The sequence below is a fragment of the Camponotus floridanus genome, unplaced genomic scaffold (genome assembly GCF_003227725.1).
Source record: "Camponotus floridanus strain SB8 unplaced genomic scaffold, Cflo_v7.5 scaffold60, whole genome shotgun sequence".
Lineage (NCBI taxonomy): Eukaryota > Metazoa > Arthropoda > Insecta > Hymenoptera > Formicidae > Camponotus > Camponotus floridanus.
The window spans coordinates 774,878-798,035 of record NW_020229770.1 but is presented as its reverse complement, the minus strand read 5'-3'; the positions used below and the strand labels follow the sequence as shown (position 1 = coordinate 798,035).

Sequence of the window (23,158 nt, the reverse complement as noted above, 5' to 3'; positions counted from 1 at the left end):
GAAAATTTTTACTTATATGTATAAATTGCATTGCATTGTCTTTTTTTATTTAAAATTATAATAAGATATTTTTTATAATAAGATATTTTGTTTATATGGATATATGTATGGACGTATAGATATATCCATACATTATCCATAGATATATCCATACATTATCCATATAACATTAAAAATTTTAAATTCTATTTACACTCACAGTAGATATGTATGAATGTTCCAAATTCAATTATTAATAAATTTACAAATCATGATATTGATGACTATTTGATACTCTTTTACATGTGTGAAAATTGTTAAGTTTCAATACGTATATAATTTCCAAATATTAATTCTTATTATACATATACTTCTATAGTCATTTAATGTCAAAATATTTCTTAAATTTGTAGTATTGTACAAAGAGAAATGAGGATTTTTCCTATCTTATATTTCATTACTTATATTTTTTTGTTGTGAAATATTATTAGCAAATCATGAATAATTTGTTAGTTTATAAATGATTATTTAATGATAAAAATGCTATTTGATGATACATATGATAAACAAAAATAATTTTATGAAAAATTATCTCTATGCAATTGTCTATACTGCATCTTGAATTTTGGACCCATCATTTTCTTGTAAATTTTTATTTATCAAAATAATTGTCTATGAAAAGTGCCTTCAAAAAGTGCATTAAATTTTTCCCTATACCAGGCAAATTATTTTGAAGCTATAGATTTTTTTTCATTTGTAATCACTTTGCAAGATTAAATAATAAATTATGCAGATCCATTCTGATGTATTTTCTTCTTCTGGCCCAATAAGTTTTTCATATCATCAAGTGCCTTCTCTATCTCCTTTGCAAATCTTGCAGCATCCTATAAAAATTATAATTACTTAATAAATAAATAATTATATGTATATTATATGTATTATTGTAAGTTATAAATGCAAAATATACAATATGTAATAGATAACAAAATTTCAAGAAATAAATGATTAATGATTAATGATAACACTTCCTTTAATGACGCTAAAAATATTAATTATTTTTATGCTATATGTACCGTTTTTGAGGAAGATCGTTTACTAGATACGTGGAAAAATATAAGATTTTCTCCTGCAATTATGTAAGAAACACCATAGCCATCATGAGCTACAGGGCCAAATCCACCACCTGCTGAAATGCAATTCGGATATTTTTTCAAATCTAATTTTGCAGTTTGACCGTGCGGAGTTTGTGATGTTGATAATCTCCATGGTTCACTTAGAACCTCCTATAACAGAAATATAATAAAACATCTTGTTACATTTGTAAGACTGTTATTCAATTATTGTATTACATCTATTATTAACATATTGCTAATCTATTTCTAATATGATATAGTCACAAAACAATTACCTTTAGAAATGGCGAGTCTACTTCTAAGTACTTTGATACTACATACAAACAGAATAGATGTCTATCTATTCCTTTACCACACATGGCATCCTGATAACTTTTCTGATGTCGTGCTACCGCATCCATTAGTAGTTTAACTTTTTCATCTATCTACAAATCAGAAAAGAAGTTTTGTTAGAAATATACAAATAATCAAACATTTATATTTTTGCTTATTTCTTTACCGTTATTGTTTTATTCTCCATTGCTTTCACCCATTTAGAAGATTCAATAGTGCATGGTCTAACTGTTTCCGTTCTACCTTCTCGGAATAGTCTCGTCATAGAAGCTTCATAAGTTAAACTGAACTTCCCAGCATCGCGATAATATGCCAGTTGAAGTGCCATTTGTATATATGCATCTGGCGATACGGAATTAGCCTTCATTAAGCCTTTGCCGTAAGCATCGTGCACATAAATACGCAACTCAACATCATTCAATATATTGTGTGCTACCTGTATATTAAATATAAAATGTATGTATTAAATATAAAATCGATTTATTACATAATTGCAATATCCACTAAATAGTATTCAAATAAAATTTATTATTATTACTTGATAGGATTGCTCAATAGCTTCAATACATTTAGCATTCAGATCCCATTGCAATCGAAGTGGAGCTGGAGGTGTAAATTCTGGAGTGCCTATATTATGTCCATCTTGATATCTAAGAATTATGTATGTATATTATAATAAATTAGACAATTTTGTAAGTTAGACAATTGAATAATTTTGTAAGCTAATTATTCTTTATTTTTTTGTTTAACAAACTCACTGAAGCACACAGTTAACATTTATATTTTATATTAAAAAACATAAATTTTCATGCACAAATATATATATTCATAAAAGTCAAAATAATCATTATATAATTATAGCAAAACAAAAATTATATGATTGTTAGGAATGATGCAGTGTATGAGTAGTTAGTAATTAGTTAATATCCCATGAAAAATTCAACTCAATGAAAATAATGTACAAATTACCCAATTTCATTATCAGCAGCCATAATAAATTCCCATAGAGTTCCCATCACCGGTGCATCAGCCCTAATAAGCATATTAAAACAAAATATCAAAGTTATAATGTGAAAAAAATATATAAAGGACACTCATCAGTAAAAATATCTAATAGAAAGAAAGAACCTGCAGAAAATAATATTTAGGAGACTGAAACATAGACAGAAAAAAGAATCCTAAGAAACCTTTAAGGACGTTTTTAATAATTATTTTTAGAAGCAGAAGAAAAGAAATATACAAAATCATATAATTCTATAGTAATTCTTACTCTCTGTCTAGGAACTCCGAACATATCACGTACTCCCACAAGTGTGACATGACTGCAGCATCTGCCCTGCTCATTACTTATCATTATGTATTTCGATATATATATATATATATATACATAAATTTGTATGTTTAATAGAGTTTGATAGTATTGAAAATGTAAGTTTAATTGTATATAATACATTATATATAATGAGATCATGCTCTATGTTTGTCTCCGTATAAAATAGACGAAATATATAATATTGCGAAATAATTCTTTTATATGATAAAAATTAAAAAAAAATATCAAGATTTTTTTTTTATTATTAATATGTAATCTAAATTCTTTAAAATATACTCACCAAGAATGTTCCGCATTGAAGCCAATCTGTAAACAGAAATAATATATATAATCTTAATTCTCATATAATATTGTGAAAATATATTAGGTGTAATATTACTCACTCTGCCATTGGTCCCAATGCATAGCGTAAAAGATTTATCAAACCATCGATCATATCCTTTTCCATGTAATAAAATTCTACCATAGTGATCTAATTTTTCTGGATGATTCTAAAATATGAAATGTTTTTAACAAATATAGTAATCAATTTAATTAATATTTTCTCATACAAAATATATTTTTAAATTATTGGATAACATACTGGATCATATTCATAAGCTACATCGTCTAATGCGACTACGAATGCAGCTTTCTCAATAATATCCAAAGAAGCTTTATTTACACCTTTTGCAAAAAAGTCTTTTCTAGTCTGCGCCCAGATAGTTCTTTCACCAGCCGTTAATGCAGCTAGTTTCTCCTCTCCCTCCGCCGGTGTTGAATCATCATTTAAAATTTGTTGAATCTGACTGTAAGATGGATGATATTATAGTTGACATACAAGATAATATAGATAAAAATATAAGCTGATAAAAAAATAAAATATGTGACTTACAGTTCTATTTCACAGGCTTGAAGAATTCTATTTCGATAATAAATTAACACCTTAAAATATCTGCCTTTATGATAAACTACAATATGTTTGGCATCTTGATAATGCACAATTTTGTCAACCTCTATTCCTGGAATTCGTGTAGTATTAAAAACTCTTTCATATTGCCAAGAACATAATGGTACTAATCCTTGTACCAGAATCTAAAAAGGCACATTTTTTTTATATACATGTCATGATAAGCTTTATATTTATATTAAACAAAATGTAAAATATCGCAATTTTTTTATTCTTTTGCTTTATATATTTTTTCTCTCTCTCAATAAAAAATGATAAAAACAAAAAGTATCAAATAATTGAGAAAAATTTTTACATATTATTATAATTATATTACTTTGTGAAATAGGAAAATCAGTTTTAATTATACTATTTAATAGTGATTTTGGTAACGAAAATTTTTCTCCATTTTAGAAATAAAAATATAGATAACAAAAAAATACTAACTGGTTCTAATTCTTGACGTTCAATAAGACGTCTATATTTCAAGCAGGAATATATAACCGCTGCGGCTCGTGCAGATTGTAGATTCGTAGGATGCGAGAGAATGGCATCAATTCCATAAAAATTCGAATTAACCATCAGAGGTGATCTTCCACGTAAATAAACGTACTCTTCCCACCAATCGGATACATAATTGGTAGACCACCAAGATTTGAGGATTAAATAACGTTGCAACTTGACGCCGATGCCATTTTGGAATTCGGTAGCCAATCTTTCCATGCGAGCGTAATTCTCGTCATCTAGCAATGGCCGTACAGTCCTCAAATACTATATCATAAACAATATTTTACAATATTTAAACAGACATGGATATTTTAGACTTATTTACTAATTTTTTATATTATCGATAACATTCCAATATATTAATAAGAATCTTTATATTTCATTATAATGTTCGATTTGAAAATTAAATAACATACACATTATGGAAAATGCTTAAATAATAGTTGATACAGTAAGAGTCATCAATAACTCATAAACTCAATTTTAAAAATAAAATAATTATTATGTCATTATAAAACTTTTAAAAATAAAATTTAAGAAAATATTTTATGAAATAAAATGATATAAGCATAATTAGTGACATCGGATCCAATTTATATATGCGTATTTAATATAAAATAATGAAATATTGTTATTGTGATCTAACCCGTGTCATGGTATCAGCTACTGACGGTAGCGGCAATCGTGGCAGTGATCCTTGGAAGCTATATAGCATAGGTTTATGCCAACCGGAGAACAACTTTACCATCAAGAGCCAGATTTTCGTCAAACTTGATGGTTTGTAAGTCTTACCCCTTGATTCGTATATCCATCCTTTGTACATAAGCAGTAATTTCAACGTATATCGAATTGCGTATATGACCGCTAGCCATAAGAACAATGCGACTAGAAAAGAGCCTGCCAGGTGCGCGAGTATAGAGGTTCTGTCACAAAAAGAGAGTGATTAATTCCAGAGACATTAAATTTTTTTTCTCTCAATCTGCGAGTGTAATGAATCATAAATATCTTGTGATCGAGCAAAATTACATAGACTTACCCGGAAAGATATGGTGATACTTTTCCAACGAGGTCATACGGAACTTTATAACCAGCAAAATGTACCGCCGTTACTAACATTATAGTAATCCACAAGCTTTCTAAAGAAGCTGGATAAACGCCACTTTTCAGATTGTTCTAAAAATGAAACATACAGATATGTAAAAAAGACGGTTAAATATTCGATTCGGGAATTAAAGACGCTATAATTGGCACTTACCAGAAATCGGAAGAATCTCTTCTTCCATGATCGCACTCCAGAAAGCCACACCAAGTGAAGCACCTCCCGATCGAAGTTTACATCCCATCCTTCGTGTGTTATCGCGAAACTGAATGCTACGGCTGAGTGGGCTTCCGCCATCCTGCGTTAGCCTTCCTGTAAAATGCATTAAAGTTTAAGATTTTTTATTTAAGAATTAATATCTTAATTATAATTCGCGCTTGCTGTTAAAATTATTAAAAATTGTTTCATATAATCTTTAAAAAAGAAATCATTGAAATAACAGTTTAGAATACAAGTATATCAAAGTGCCTAGAATGTAAAACCTAATTGTAAAAAAATTAAAATTTTATGTGTGTGTGTGTGTGTGTGTGTAATAATAATAATAAAATTATGCACAATTAAGATTATACGAAATGCAATTTTAATTTTCATACGATTAGCATTCTAGGCATTTTAATATATTCGTATTTTAAATCATTATTTAATGATTTCGTTTTTAAAGATTATATGAAACAACATATATATTTTTAATATTATATTATAAGTTGTGTTTTATTAATATTTATATTTATATATTTTATTAATATGAATAAGTCAATATTTAAATCTGACATTTTGTAAAGAAGACCTGTCCGGAAACGGTTAATCGACGAGAAAAAAAGAGCAGCTTTGTCGCGAAAATGAACTATATGATCGTGATAATGATGCAGAGTAAACGCAGATATACCAGTTGACCTTACTTAAAGTTTCAATTGCGGTGCGCACGCGTGCATGCACGAATGCATTGTATAGATCGTGCCAAACTGGTAAATATGGACATTATGAAGAAGTCAATTCGGTGGACTTGTCGTTTACGATAAATTTACTTTAGTTTGGTCAAACGCATTCGATTCCCCAAGAAAAAGCTAAAGAGCCTTGAGTAATATCAGTTGTGTAAATATTATTTTTTTCCTTGTCTTATCAAAACTATTTAAAATTTACTTTAATATTTAACTGTAAACTCTTTTAATTTTTAATATTAATTATTATAAAATATATACGTATAATAAATTAAAAAAATTAATTTAAAAAAATTAATACAATATTATTAATATCAAAAATTGTCAAAAGTGATTACTCTTTTTATATTTCTTCATGCTTCCTAAATTGATATTATTCTTTTGGATTGACTTTTGTTATTGAGCAAGAATGAAATATTCATTGGAGGTCACCGTGAAGTGAAAGTCCCACGTATATTATAATAACCGACCGAAAAGTGTCAGATTAAAGTATAAAACACAGTTGTAATATAAGAATACAAATTAATGTTATGTGAATCGATGGTATCAAAAATGAAGTCTGATTCTTTCTTGCGTTATAATTTCGTTAATTACGCATTTTATTCGACTCGTACTGAGTGAGCATGCGATAATAGAAAGTCTTCGGCATTTCACTCGATTTCCACTCAAGTTACAATCGAGAAGGAGAATGGGAAAGAAAGATGATGGTAAATCCGAACTGATTATTAATTATTAATTCAACGCGCGAATTAAAAAATATTGGAAAATATACTTTATTAAAGAGAGAGAGAGAAGTAATTGACGATAATTTGTGGAGAATGTACGAACAAATGTATGTAGATCGTCACGCTTTCAGATGGGAGATTTTTCAGCATAAGAGCATGCTGTGATGTCTTGATACGTCATTTAAGGATCTCTCTCCGGCTGATTTCACTACAAAAGCCGGTTTACTAGTAAATGGTAAAAATATTGAACAATATAAGTTGATTAGTAAAAGTTTTATAATGTTATCTTTCCAAATTCTACATATAATTATAGAAGAATATTTATAATAAATTTAAAAATGAATTTCTTGACAAAACATTAAGAATGCAATTGTAAATAAACTGAGCAGCAAATATCGAGCTTTGTAGACAATGTACATATGTATATATTTATATAATCTTACGCAGCTGTATTTCTATAAATAATATTTATATTTAATTTCACACATAGTTATTAACACATATATAAATTAATAAAAAATTAATTTATTGTATATAACAATATTCCAGAGAAAAATCAATATTTGTACGCAGTCCTTTTTAGGAGAAAATTTGATGTAATAAAATCTTCAGTTTCTAATTATCAAGTAAAACCATTCCAATAGAAAGAAATTTTTTTCTTTTTTCTTCAATATTAGCCATTTAAATTTTGTACGTGTAACGTAATAACTTTGGACCTTGAACGATGACACAGAATTGTTATTTTAAGACTATAATAGTGGAACACGATTGTATACATATGCATTTATGCATTTAATTTTGTTGTTGAACCATCATGTTGTATTAAAGTAAATAAAATTGTATGCTTTACGTACTGCGACAGAATTATTTGTGTAATATGGAAAACATATTCATTCTATCACTGAATTTTTTGACGATAAAATATCTTTGTGTCATAAGGTCGATGATTTTAATGAAAACGTAATAATCTGTATGTGTTTTTGATAGGGGTATATCAGTTCAACAATTTTGTTGGTCGCCCGTTATTATTTCTATATTTCATGATATATTTTAAGATATATTCTTTGATCGTTTTTCAATAAAAAAATATTAATTTTTTATCAGAGAATGTTATGAAGTACTTATCACTTCTCATAAATTTTCTATGAAAATTTCATATATTTAACGCAAGTCAGGATGCAATATGTTTTATTTTTATTCTTATTTTTATATGCTTTATTTTTACTTTTCTATCATTTTACAATACATTAATTACAGTAAAAAAAATCGTATGCTTTACTGTGACAGAATCATATATCAATGCCATTGCGACAAATAAATTATATTAAGCAAACTTCTGCATAAGTAGGTCGTATTCGTAGGTGCTTTGCATGTATCAACTGCACATATATTTTGTTGACTAACATAAAATTCAAAGAAAAATAAAAAGTTCTACACGAAAAATATGTATTCTGGAAAGAAGCTTATTAGCCAACAATAATCTCGCAAGATCAATTACAAACACAATTATACGAAATTGATTATGTACAACGTTTTTTGAGAAATTCTAGATATACATACAACAAACTATAAAGATTTATCATGTTTCAAAAACAAATTGGCTTAATAGGTCAATAAATGAAAAGTTTAAAACGACAATAAATCTAAATTAATTATAAAACTCTACTTATAAAAACAAATTAATCCATCCAGTAATTTCGAGTAAATTAATTTAAATTGTAATTTTACAAATATATATATAGACAATTATTTAGAAACAGACATAAATTTTTAATTAATTATACGTATAACTTGTTCAAAATTTTTTTTATTGATAATTAATTTCTTTCAATTTTGGATACTTTATATTTTCAATATAAAGTTTCATTTTATGTTTACTAGCAAGTTATTACGATTCTGAAACAAATTTATAATTATGCCGCAATGAAAGTTTTCGTTTGCAAGAGCTAAAACATTATGAGGAAATATGTAAACTGTCGAAATGTAGGTTATAAATAAAATACATTTAGATCCCATTTCGCAATACTCATCAATATTATGTATTACGATTATTGGAGCATATAGCGGCACGCGAGTGCATATCTTTTATTACGGAAATAAAAGAAGATTAATAAAGACAGCAATTTTTTTATAATGTAACAACAAACGTGAGGTATTTGCATCCAATAAAAAATATACTCATGTAAATATAAGTTCGAATTTATTATTATACAGAAATTATTATGAAAGTGCGTAAAGAGTCTTCATAAACATAAAGAATATTGAAATATGATTGAATTTGAAAGATGATCATTAATAAATTAAGTTAGCTTATAGGAACTTAAATCCAATTTACTTTTGATATGAATCACGTGCAGTCAATAGTCTTTTTTTACCTTTCGTTGAAGTTATTAAATAATTACCTAGTGTGTAATTCTAATAAATAAAATATCGATTGGAAGCAGTCGATTTTACATCCAAATATGAATCTGTAAATTTGTTTGATGATTTTAATCTGATTCATTTTTATTTCCATTCCTGGCCAACGTAGATTTACTCATGATAAGATATGTATATGTATAATATAGTATATGTATAATATAGTATATAAATTTGCTAAACCATATAAAATGCTACAAAAAAAAATATTTAATAGAATTTACATTGGATCTTATTAAAAAAATTAAAGTACTTATACTACATTATTGTAGTTATATAACTTTGCATACAACAGTCAGAGTCTATATTGATGTATGTATGTATGTATGTATATATATATATATATATAATACTTAATATGTCCGCTCTATAAATAGACATTTTATACAGTATATCAAATTTTTTCAACATACGACATTTGCGACATGTGCTAAGCAGTCCAGCTTTTTCAAATCATTACTTCTTTCTTTATTAAAGCATTGAACATAATTTTCTTTGCTAAAATGTAAAATCAATATCAAAATATAATAATTTGAAGAAATATCCCTTTTCTTATTATATAAAAATCCATGTCTAATTTTTGGAATGATTTTCAATTTCGTTCGTTACTTTGAGAACAATAGTTCAATATTGCTACCCACTGTATTTAAAATTTGAAAAGAGAAAAAACTATAGTGAAGAGAACAACTTACGTTTTATATTATCTATCTTACATTATTCACGATTATAACATTAACTCATGTTACAAAAATTTGACTATCAAGAGAAAATTTGCATTTAACGATATAGTTAATTATCACTGAAAAATTAGATATCTATCGATCAAGCACAATCATGATGCATTAATCAGAAAATCATGTTCTGCTTCACATATACAAATAATAACACAAACTTTGCAATCGCATAAAAAGAGTAATGTATTGAAACGTACGTATCAATTCTTTGACGTCAATTATAATTAAAGAGAAAAAAAAGAGAATGTTAAAACGTTAATATTGCCGTTTACAAAGTCCATGCTTCAATTGATATTGATTGTTACGAATAAAATTGCTAATCTTATTCTCTTTAATATATCTATGCATTACAAATCAAATATGTGTGATGTATATATATATATATATATATATATATATATATATATAGTTAATTTAATTTTTACTTATACAAATAATCAATAATAAAAATATAATATATATATATATATATATATATATATATATATATATAATATTTTTGTTATTGATTATTTGTATAAGTATATATATATATATATATATATATATATATATATATTTTTTTTTTTGTTCTGTCTTTCTTTATTATTTAATACATGCATCTCATACTTTTTAAAATTTAATTATTTTTAAATCACTATTTTTAATAGTTGATATCTTAAATTGTATGTATATATTTTTCCATTGTAAAAATATAAAAAAGAAAATTTTTGTTCTTCGAAATTTAAGTATGCCTCTTTAACTCGAATATAATGAATCATAAAATGAAAGACGTTATTGATCGAGACGATGAAGACGTGATTGATGAAGATATCAAGTTCAGAGACTTCTGTATCAATATTTTAGTTTGGAAATGATAATGTATCAATATTTTAACTTGGAAATGATATGTGCGCAATATTACATAAGATAAGACGTGCCTACTTTTGATTGAATAAACATATATATTCAGTTGCGAATGTATTGATAAGAATCAGAATCAATGTCGCTAAATAATCGTAAAAAAATCCATTAAATATGATTCATATACGGAAAGTATGATACATTTGCCATTATAATTAGATAATAAAATAATTATGAGTTATATATTATTCGACATTTTTAGTATCTTAAAAAAATAAATAACAATACATTTTTATGTTTATTATTTTTGAAAAAACATATGCATCAATATGTACATATTTTTCCAAAATACGAATGTTAATGTAATGCTAATATAAGTGCTAATAGCAATAAATCCCAATTTTAATGTTATTTTATTGTTACTGGATATTGTGTAATTTCCTAGAAGAATAAAGTAATAATATTATGTAAAAATAATAATATGTAATATACAATATAACTATATATACTATAACAATATATACTATAAAAATTTGTATGTAATTTTCTAATATATGATATAAAGTAACAAAATAATGCACTCTCATAATATTATTCATATTTTCCATTATTACTTACATTTTATTTTTATTCCTTTTCGTTTTATAATTGTAACATTAAAACTAATATAATGGTAATATAGTTTGTTTATTTTAGTATTACACACAAATTAAATAAATTGTGCATTATTAGTGATCATTTTTTCCTCTTCGTTTTTGATTTTTTTTCTCTAATTGTATCGTTGCAGATGTTTCAAAGAAATATTAAAAGTTATAAATTATATTTCGTGTTTAATTAGAAAAAATATATAAGTTTGTGGCTGATAGCAATTCAATATTACTACATTCATGTGAAATGAAATTATTGATTGCGTAGCAGTTATCAAAGTAACTGAACTTCTCCAAACTTTTCAAAGAATCGAATAAAAAAACTTCGATTTACATATATTTAAATTTTTTCGATTTACATATATTTAAATTTTTTCATTTAAGATTATAAAGGTAAAATATATTTATACACATACACACATTCTTTCTCTCTTTCTCTCTCCCTCTCCCTCTCTCTCTCTCTCTCTCTCTTCATTCACATTCTATAAGAAAGGTAACAATAACTTTGATAAAAATAAAATCGATATAAATATATATATATATATTTGTATAATGTTATTATATTATGTATAGAGAGGAAAAGAAAAGGAGCATAATCGATTATTTACATATATAATATATATTTACATTTCTTGGACTCATCGTTGTGGTATAATTTTACATCTATTATTTGCAGCATAAAAAAATTTATGTTTATTTATTTAACTTCCTGTTATTAAGCACATAAAAATCCTAATTACAATATTATTAAAAATATTATATATAAAATCTTATTAAAATATTTCTGTATTTGGACAAAAAAGATTAATCTTAAATATATGTATATTATAAAGTATTATATTTTATATTTATTTAATGCAAAATCTCGGATCATTTAATTTTAAATTTTTTTAAATAAAATCTGTATATACATATATAAGTACATATATATGTTATACATATATATTATCAAATTGAGAACCCTAAACATTTGAATTTTATTAAATATATGTGATATAAATATTGATATATTTAATTTAATTAAAATATTATTCAATAAGTGATAGTTTTTTATTATATACGATATTTAAATAAATAAATGATAATCTAATACAATAAAATATCATCATTTTTCTTGTCAGACAACGGCAACGTGATTATCTCTACTCACAAGTTTACTCCAAATTTGACAAGTGCTTTCGTTCGATAATCTCAAGATAAATTGCACGAATCAGACAAGTAATCTGTATATCTACCTTTATTAACATATCCATCTAATCTATTAATGAGTTTCATAATTAGTGATAATAATAATTAATTGGTTATTAATTTCATAGCATAAAGAAAAAAAACATATACATATACATATGCTATTAATTTTTGAGTAAGATAAAGACGAACGAAGAAAACGATTCTGTTTTCAAGATAGAATTCTTACTTTTTTTGCAGAAATCCACAATAAAAATCTATAAACAAAACGCGATTCATGACTGTGGATAATTGCAAGTACTTGTATATCATTTTAAAAGATGCAATATAAAGATGCAATATAAGATTTCGCTGAAACTATTATGATGAATCGATCCAATCTAATAAACCGAATAATATCATTAAATATCACTAAAGAATTAGATCGCAAAAAATATTCGCGTAAAATGATATACTATATAGTGTATAGTATAATAGTGAACAATTTTGAAGTCTGAAGTATTAAATTAACTATTAATATAGGGTATGAATATTTAGGTACGAATATTTAGGCATTAGATACGACCAACTGATTTATGATAATCTATTAAATATTTAGATAATTGCAACAAGTAATTAAATTTTATAATCTAATGTCTATATTTAATGTTAACTTTCATTATTTAATTCTTTATATTTAATTAAGTTATTTATTTTAGATATTATATTTTATTTAAATAAAATATTATATAACGTTAAGAGTTAGGCATGTGAGAAAATAAAAAATTGATTTCTATTCTTCTGATTTCTGATCTTTGTAATAAATATTATTTTATATGTAATATTATGTATTTTTTTAAAATTATTCTTGATGTTTAAATTGTTAAAATTTTTTAAAAATATCTTGTCATTTAGTTATATGATTGTAATACAAAAGTTTGAAATAATAAAATTGCCAAGTTTCAACATGCATTGAAAATTATTCTTTGACAATTAATTTCAGAAAATAAAAATATATGAATTTTTACATCAAATGTTTGTAATCCTACAATTTAGGAATTCAAAGTGCATTACTATTTTATGCTATTAATGCAAAAGCATTATCAACGTAGACAAAATTATATAAAAAATACTTATTTCTGATAAGATAAAATAAAGACTCTTATTGACGTCATGGCGATACTGTGTTGCTTCTTGTTTTTCTGTTTGATTACACAGCAATGATGAAGACGTACATCATAGCTAGACATTCATTAAAATAGCTTATCGCACTTATTATAATCAACATAATATCGCGCACCCACGTCATTTGTCCATAGAAAATATGTCCTCATCGCTAAGAAATAATTACACTTCGCAACTGTTGCAGTAAATTACTTCATTATGGTCCTAAAGCTCATCTCACACTAAATGGCGATTAAAATCAAAATTGCACATTGGAATTTAACCAATGAAACTGGTAAGAATTGAAATCAAGAACATGTTCCTTTCTTAATGTACGCAATTTAATCTTATCTTTATTTTTAAGTGTGTATTATATTATATTATCGATATATTTATTGTAGTATTTTTTTGAAGCTAAATAAAATTCAGTCGTGAATTATATGTCGTACTACAAATATAGATGATATATACATATATGATATATCTGTTTAGTATTATTAAGTTTTCAATAAAAAAATTGATATTAAAATGTACTCATTTCTGTGTTTTTTATAACTTTTTATAATATTATTTATTTTATTTATTTATTTTTGCTGGTTTTCATAAATTATTTTAGTGATTTAACCCGTTAAAAATATTTTTATTTTAAAATGATATTTTATATAAAGGAATTATTTAAAATAACTCTTACATAATACACAAATATATTATTTTAACCTATCTTCGGTTAATATTATCAATTTAGTGTGTTGTTATTAATTAAATTATTCTCTATAATAGCCAGTAGCGTAAATTTTATATGTTTTGATTATATAATGATTTATATGATGATAAATCTAAAATGTGTAGCATGGTATAACCCTCAAGTTTACTATAGAGATAGCTCCACGAGAGATATATGACAGAGCTACTTTCTATATGATAGCGCAAGACTTTTTTTTGTACACACCAAGACATAATAACTTTTCGCAATAGAGACTCTCGCTAGACATAATAGTACATAATGCAATCACAATATATGCTATCTAATTATAACTCGAAATATCCAGTTGTACATAAAAATATAAGATGTGCTATATTTAAATACATTTTATTATAAATCTATATAAATGACAAATAAGCTGATAAAAAATCTTGTATTATTATTATAAGTATAATACAACTGAATTAAAAATTAAAGCTTTTACGATTATACGAGATTTCAGAGAATTAGAGACTTTAAAAATGTAAATTTTTAAAATTTACATAAAATAATGTGATTTATTAAAAAATTATATATGAAATATAAAATATGTTTGACAATACTTTAGTAATCAAGATACAAATATAAATTCGCATTTAAATATAGATATTATCAAATAAGAAACCTAAATAAGTTAAAAAAGATAAATTTGTAAATTACTAAGATATAAATATAAAAAGGAAAAAAAAGAAGAAAAAAAAAATTTGTAATATTTTATATAAAATTTAAGGCACCTGTCCAAGGCCGAATTCTGTTTTATAACTAGTCTCTCAGCATTTTGCTGTTATGTTGGACTTTGACCGTCACATGGCTGCGATCAATGTATGTGTTAATCATGTTTAAAGAACCGGACTTTGTCATACGTCATTCGGAAAGCTCTGGCTTCAGTGGAAGCATATAGCTATGAGCAACAGTACGTTGTAAGTTATAATAATAAAAAATTGCATTAAATTTACATTGACTTACTTGTCATTATTGTTTTTATATATATACATATATATATATATATATATATATATATATATATATTAATTAATTGACTGTAAGATTTATAAACAAGTACTTGTAAAAAAAGTATGTAATGCATATGTAATGCAAGAACAATTTTCTTTAAAAATAAGTTCATTGGATAATATATATTAAAATAATACTAAATTAAATTATTTAAAAACATCGATAAATAATGCTAATATTAGCAATAATTAAAATTCTTGTTTTTAACACATTAAAATTATTTGCGATATTCTAGCAATTTTAATGTTATTAATATATTAATTTCTATAATTATATATGTTCATATAATTATAGAAATTATACATATAATTATATAATTTTAGAAATTAGTAGAATTCATTAATAGCACACAGTAATTAATAACAGCAATAAAATTACGCATATTGAAGATTAAAAAGGATCGTTAAGATACTGAATGAAGAGAAGATCATTACTCATATTAAAAATAAATTTGGTAACATGCAAGTTTCCGTATTTCTAGTAATCTATAAAATATTCGACCTAATGATTAAATTTGATATATAATTTTTAAATTAAGTTTTTAAAACAAGAAATTATAATATTTATTTTTAGTTCTTTGTAATAACAATAATTTTATCAATCATAAAAAATACAGCATTTTGAAAAATAATTTTTTGTTCAGAATTGTAATTTTAGAATTAAAAAATAACTAATGTAACTTGATTTATTATTATTTGTAGTTGCGTATAATGATTTTCCTTTAATTTCTATATAATTATGCCATTTATTAAAAGTTACGACATTTTAAAAAATAACGCAATCATAAACAAAAAAAAGTCATATGCAATAAACAATTTTGAATCAAAACATATCTATCGTACATATTAGCGCAAAATTTATAATGTTATTATGTTATGTAAAACATTTTGTTGACTCTCATTTTCTACATGCACTTTAGAATATTAAACGAATATATAATAAAATCTTAGCAGAAAATATTTGAAATAATCTAATATGTTAGAATTTCTATATTTATTTTTTATCTGTGAAAAGCTACAGAATGAAAATCAGTCGCAATAATCAAGAAAATAAATTCATGTCAATTATATCGATTAAATGTATTTACATATTTATTTATTTATTTTTTTAAATTGCATGACTTTTCTAAAATAGTATGTTAAATCTCTTTACTTTGTTATTTTTATTATACAAATAATTTTTACTATATCTTTTTTATCTAATAAATATTATATCATATTATATATTTTTCCCTTTCCTTTGCTCGAATGACTCTTTTAATTTCACGATATGTATTGTCTAAATAAATGCAAAAGTGGTGCAAAAGTCAATCTTTTATATCTTTATACACGAAACATGCACATATGTCGTTAATCACGTAAATATTTCACGAACGATTTCACAGAAAAAGAAAATCTGACTTCAAGAGAGTGGACTTTGACCCGGAAAAAGCAATAGGTTCAACGTCAGATATTTTAAGATACGGATCTCAAATACGTAGGCGGTGAGCCAAGTTGTAGCCAAACATACATACATACATACAAACATAAGTACACACCTATATTCTCTACATTTGATCCATCTTTCTTTCTTCTTTTGTATTAATTTTGTATTAATTAATGTGTTAATTATTATGTTAACTAAATGTGTGATTTAAGATTTAACTGATATTAGTTCTTAATTGATGATTTAATTGATATTGATAGTATCATATCATTTTATGATATTGATATTATTATATCGTTTTATGTATACATAATAATCGTTTTATGATACATAATATTTTTTGTATATTTTTGAAATATAACTCTTGTCATAATATCATTTATATTATTTTTTTCTAAATAACTATATTATCTTTTTTCTCTTTTTTCTTTCTTTTATTCATAAATCAAATTTTTTTGAAAATAGCCCTGCAGATATATTAATTTCAAAAAAAATTTTTTAAACTTATTATTTTAACTAGATTTGTATTTATTAATTCGTATCACAATTTGTATTCTCATTATATATTTAATTATACAAACAACTATAAAAATATTCAGATGATTTAAAACGCAAATTCAGATTTAAAATCTAAAGTATAAACAATAGTATGCGTAATATAAACAATAGTAACGTTTTATACGTATAAAATTTATTGATATAACAAAAATTTTATCTTAAATTTCACAAATTTAATATTTTAATGATATTTTAATGATAAGGTAACAAATAATTTCAAAATGTTAAATTTGTAAACATCAAAACATTTTTCTTTTCATTCAAGAAATTATATTGTTCATTGTGTACTATATGTGTACGTCATTATATTATGAATATTTTGACACATTTGACATAACTCTGTAATGAACTGACAAATTTTTTGCACATATTTTAGAGAGGATATGACCAAACATATTCGCAGATGACCATTTACATTTTAGACACACAGCTTGCAAATAATTTTGCATACGAAATGCAACGCATTATGTCATAATTCATTTTTTTCCATTTCGATATTAGAATCTTTCTTATGTTATTGTTAAGTTTCTAATAAAGGTGATTCAGCGCGTAAAAAAGCATAATTATGTAAAATAAATTTACTTATTAATAAGTATTTGATGTCAAAGATTTCTTATATTATATTCTAATATGGCACTCTATTCGAGCATTAATGCAGAATAAATAAATGTATCAGTCATAATAATGACCAATTGTAAAATTACAAATACGAAATATAACGTGAAGCTTTAGACAGAATTTGAATTTACGAAAGTTAGAACAGTAAATAAATTTGATTTTTATTTGAAATAATATTCGTAGTTCATAAAGATTCATTAAGACATTAGTACAATAATTAATCGAAAAGACAATTGTTTATAATTTATATATATTCTCATTATATATATATATATATATATATATATATATATATATATATTCTCATAAATTATCTTCAATTTATAAAATAAAAATAAAATGTAAAATTTATAAATTTTCAATTTTAAACATATAATTTATGTAAATAATTTAATTCTGTTTATGCTATAAAGAAAAACAATAATGCGAGAAAATAATGTGTTGTAAATTATATATCCGAATCGAAGAAGTATCGCACGGTAATATGGTGTACAAAAAGTGCATAATAAAATACTCGACAACAAAGTGCGAATTTACTCATTGTCTGGAGTTTCTATTATTCTATTTCGATACAGCTGACTATATACTTTCTACAATACAAATGTTAATTATCATTTTTTATCGCACAAAATAATTATACAGTCAGTATCTATTCATTCCCCTTTACATTTTCAAGATTTAGAATATCAAGTTATCGATTTATGATAATTGTGTCAGAATTCAAAACATGACAATTTGGCATTTTCATCTTTGTATATAAAATATTTTATATATAGGATTAATAAAGTAATTCAATTAAAATTAAACCAATTAATAAAACTGTAATTTTTAATTTTTAATCTAAAAGATATATATATATATATATATATATATATATATATATAATATATATATATAATAAATATAAATATTTGACACTTGAATAAAAATGCTTAATTATTCTTACTAAATCGAAAGGAATTTATCTTGTTGTTTAATTATTCTTAATAAAATGACTCAGAAGTGTAACAATATTGTAAAATTTTTGTGTATATGTTGAGGAATAGCAAATCTACTGTTTATTTTTTCTCTTTTCGGTTTTCCTTTTTTTAAATTATCAAGTTACATTCCGTGAACTTTGCTGAACTTTGCTGAACTTTTTCTCATTCATATAAATGAGACTATGAAAAACAAATCTAATGATGTATGTAATTGTATGTTGCGCGATACTATAAAAGCATTTGTTTTCTTGTCATTAAAATATCTAAATTGAATTTTATCGAATTTTATTATATATATATATATATATATATATATATATATATATATATATACAGAGTGACTGACAAGTATTTGCATGCATAAGACTTATAATTTCAGTATTTTGAAGTTTTTGCAAGTGATTAATTTTATGCAATTATCAGAGTTGAGCAAATTCCATTTTTTTTTTAGATAAATCATGTCAGTGGTAAAAACTGATTCTGATCGAGAAAAAGATTGTTAAAAATTATTTTCTTTTAAAATTAATTTCTTTTTTATTAAAAATATTAAAATAAAAAATCTTTTATCGATATTTATCAACTGAGTGTTTTTAATTTAAGCTTTATCAAAAATAAAATTTACAGTAGATTAGGAATCAATATAGCAAAATAAACTAGGTTTTTTTTTAGGAGACGTTGAAAGATAAACATAATCAGATCTATATTGATAAGAATTCTTCTTTCAATTTTATTATTATGATGATGATGTGTTTGCTAACGTTTAAGTTTTTGTTAAGACAATACGCGTAAGTGTTTCGTATTAATTATCACGAGTAGTACAAACTACAACGCAATTAAATTCACGTGAGAAACAAGCGTATAGGTATACCTAAATATATCGCTACATATGTATACATATACATATCGCCGTTACATTAGACTAGAGAAAGCGCAACTAATCCTTGACTTTCCTCTCTTCAAACACTAACAAATTATTAACATTTGCAAGGTCGATCTCACAATTTATCTTAAACGAGAACTAAAGAAATGATATCTCCGAAAGATATAAACATCTGTAAAAGAAGGAGAGGCTACAGCTCGTAAGCGATTGGTTGGAGCACGAAGGCGTGCGACCGCGCCTCCGACCCGAAAAATAAGCCACGCTTTCTCCAGTTTCTAATAATAGAACACGATCTTGTTACGCGATTGTTGACAACATCTGGCTGTTACTTACCTGTATATACCTATGCTGTCGACGATATTAATTTACGTCTAGAGACGAGTCAGCGTTTCAAGTAAATACGAGACGTTTTGTTGCGACGTCTACGGCTGCGATGGCTATGATTAACGCGACGCAGAATCGTCGAGTCAAATCAAAAGACGCACTTCCTGTTACGCGGTACGTCGTTCTAGTATTACGCAAGAAAAGAAGATACCGTACAAATCGAGGCACCGACTACAGCACAGATACGAAACGCACTAAACGAGACGACGGATGGCAACGCGACGCACGCTAAGATATTCTACCTTCATTCCACGCATGCGTATCCACGCGCATGCGCGCTTCGCTCCATGTCATCTGGCGTGCTGCGTGTTCTGACATTTGACGGCTGTAGGTGCAAGCGGACTGTCAGTTCATTCGGTTGCGAGTTGTGTGAGGTTAACGAAAGATGTCGCTGACATGATGTTATATAGGACTGTTTGAGAAATCGTCGAAGTAGGAGAATATCGGAGTATTTCGGTAAGAAACGATAAATAATTAAAATTTTTGGAGAACGTGGAAATTAAAATGTAATCTTTTTTGTATCCGGATTAGACGTACGTGAAAAAACTTTAGTAATAAGCGAATTAATCGAATATTTTTCTTAATCTAATTATAATCAGAATTTTTCTGTCTCGAGAATCCTCAACTGAAATTGATCGATTTATCTACTGCGATTCCACGATTATTTCAAAAATGCAAGAAGCATTATATAACATAAAATATTGTTTAAAATATTAACTTTATATTTTCTCTCTCGAGATAATATTGTCACTTTAAAATTCTTTATTGTGTGTAATGACGGTTTGATTCGCTTCCTGCTTAGACTGTATTCCGTTTTAACCACAGATATGTAACCTGTGATTTTAACTGGAAGTCATTGTCACGTCATATATGAATAAAAATATATTTACATATAAGGATACAATGCTTTAAATTTAAATTTATATCGAAATATACATATATACATTCATACATTTTTCATATATTCTAAAATGCGCCTAAATTCATGGGTCAAGACATTCACGTTCCTATGTATGACGTAACACGAATGATTTTCCAGTACTGCCACTACTGATAACTTGTGACATTTTTGTATGTCATTGGTCTTACTGTGTTTACATTTTTACCGTGCCGTTGACCTTACGCGGCGAGTTCAGTGATAATGAAATAATATCAAAAAATTATGTTTATTTACTTTGTGCGTTATTAGAATGAGATACCATATCATATACCGTATAGAGTATATTAAATAAGAGACGAAAGATTTTATCCATCGAGTAATTTACTGTGAATTTCCGCAGAGCACCGTGAATGTCGTTGAGAACGGAAGTTGGATCTTGAAAAATTGCTGGATTCGCGGAAGTGTAAGTATATAATAGAGATATATATCTTTCAAATTAATTTTCTAATTAAATTTTAACAAAAATACGTTTATATGATAGTTCATTCATCTATATTTTGGTAAATAAGTACAACGTATTAAGAATTATAAATAATTTGAATTTTGAATTTGTTAAGAAGAGATTATTAATAAATTTTTGATTATAATTTTTCTGAAGATTTGAAAAATTTTGCTTGGAAACTTAATAAGAGTAAATAATAACATATCAGTTATCATGCAATAGCATTGAATAATTTGAATTTTGAATTTCTGAAGAAAAAGTTATTAATAGACTTTTAATTATAATATGCTCAGAAAGATTTGAAAGATTTTTAACTAAATAAGAATAAATAATAATGTAGCATTATCTGATGTCATTTGCATGATATGCTTAATATTGAAAAACATCGAAATTTTCTGACATCAATTTAAAGGCTCTATAATAAATCTTGCATTCATAAAATTTAAATTCACTATCTTTTAATAGATAATAGTAGGATTGCCTCAACTTTTCCCATACATACATGATATTTTTTTAGCGAAATCTTTCAATCTGATACACGAATAGAATGACGTTTCACGGAACATAAATTAAACCCCATTCATAATTTCCTCAGGTAGAATTAAAAGCGGAAATGATGGAGTCTCCACCCATATTGTTTCTACCCGGTTTTCCTGCAAACGCATCTCGCGAATGTTGCGAGAACGGTGAAAGCAAAAGCGAAAATAGCGACGATAACAATTCTGGGAGATGCGGAGAAACGTCGTCGATAAATGCGATCGATAGAAATTACCAACGGTTCCTGCGGACGGAGAGGAAGCTTCATGTGAAAGAAAGGTAAGATCAATTTTGCTAATGCCAAACAGAACGGAGACAACCGTGGGAATGGATGAGATTCGATTACAATCGCCATCATTTCTTATTTCTCTAGTCATTTCCTAAACATTCGATCTGCATCTCGGAAATTGTACATTTTAAAATGAATTCTCGATATCATGATTTCGCAGATTCTTCTCTTAGTAAATTTGTCTATTCTAGGAAAGAAAGGGGAGAGAGGGAAAGAAAGTCTATTCAAGTATAATAAATAGATGTACACGAAATTATCTTTAAGAAACGCAACAAATTGTTATATTATAAATTATTAATTATTTACGTTAGAATGTATTATAATATTCAAATTAGAAAATAAATATTTTCTGATAAAGATTAACTTGTCAAATAGCGAAATAACGAAATATATTTACTTAG

General features: G+C 25.4%; 2 protein-coding genes across 4 annotated transcripts in view; one reads left to right on the top strand and one right to left on the bottom strand.

Moving 5' to 3' along the window:
- Positions 1-522: 522 nt before the first annotated feature.
- On the bottom strand, positions 523-20,788 carry LOC105248916 (carnitine O-palmitoyltransferase 1, liver isoform). Of its 3 annotated transcripts, XM_011253988.3 has the most exons (16): positions 20,499-20,788; positions 5,469-5,624; positions 5,250-5,386; positions 4,860-5,136; positions 4,154-4,477; positions 3,653-3,852; positions 3,362-3,566; positions 3,162-3,269; positions 3,059-3,084; positions 2,716-2,781; positions 2,415-2,477; positions 1,984-2,095; positions 1,612-1,881; positions 1,388-1,537; positions 1,053-1,262; positions 523-863 (listed from the first exon to the last, which is right to left on the bottom strand). In XM_011253988.3, exons 2-16 carry the CDS (start codon positions 5,607-5,609, stop codon positions 765-767), a joined length of 2,388 nt encoding a protein of 795 aa, XP_011252290.1. In that variant the 5' UTR covers positions 5,610-5,624; positions 20,499-20,788; the 3' UTR covers positions 523-764. The 3 variants fall into 3 exon arrangements, with proteins under 3 accessions (XP_011252290.1, XP_011252291.1, XP_011252292.1); XM_011253989.3 differs by lacking the exon at positions 2,415-2,477 and having other exon boundaries at positions 524-863; positions 20,499-20,787; XM_011253990.3 differs by lacking the exon at positions 2,716-2,781 and having other exon boundaries at positions 524-863; positions 20,499-20,787.
- A 172-nt stretch (positions 20,789-20,960) lies between these two features.
- The window catches only part of LOC105248915, a 44,636-nt gene continuing 42,438 nt past the window's right edge, over positions 20,961-23,158 (top strand). The window contains exons 1-3 of the mRNA XM_025413134.1: positions 20,961-21,005; positions 21,830-21,892; positions 22,527-22,747. The gene's annotated coding sequence lies outside the window, so the exon portion shown is untranslated. The remainder of the gene's footprint in view (positions 21,006-21,829; positions 21,893-22,526; positions 22,748-23,158) is intronic.

Bases quoted from the DNA above. Each gene is read 5' to 3' on its own strand.
- LOC105248916 (XM_011253988.3), bottom strand. From the start codon at position 5,609: ATGGCGGAAGCCCACTCAGCCGTAGCATTCAGTTTCGCGATAACACAC. The intron at 5,137-5,249 runs GTAAGTCTATGT...TTTTTGTGACAG, and splicing joins GTATCACCATATCTTTCCGG to AACCTCTATACTCGCGCACC. The intron at 2,096-2,414 runs GTAATTTGTACA...CATAATTCTTAG, and splicing joins GCTGCTGATAATGAAATTGG to ATATCAAGATGGACATAATA.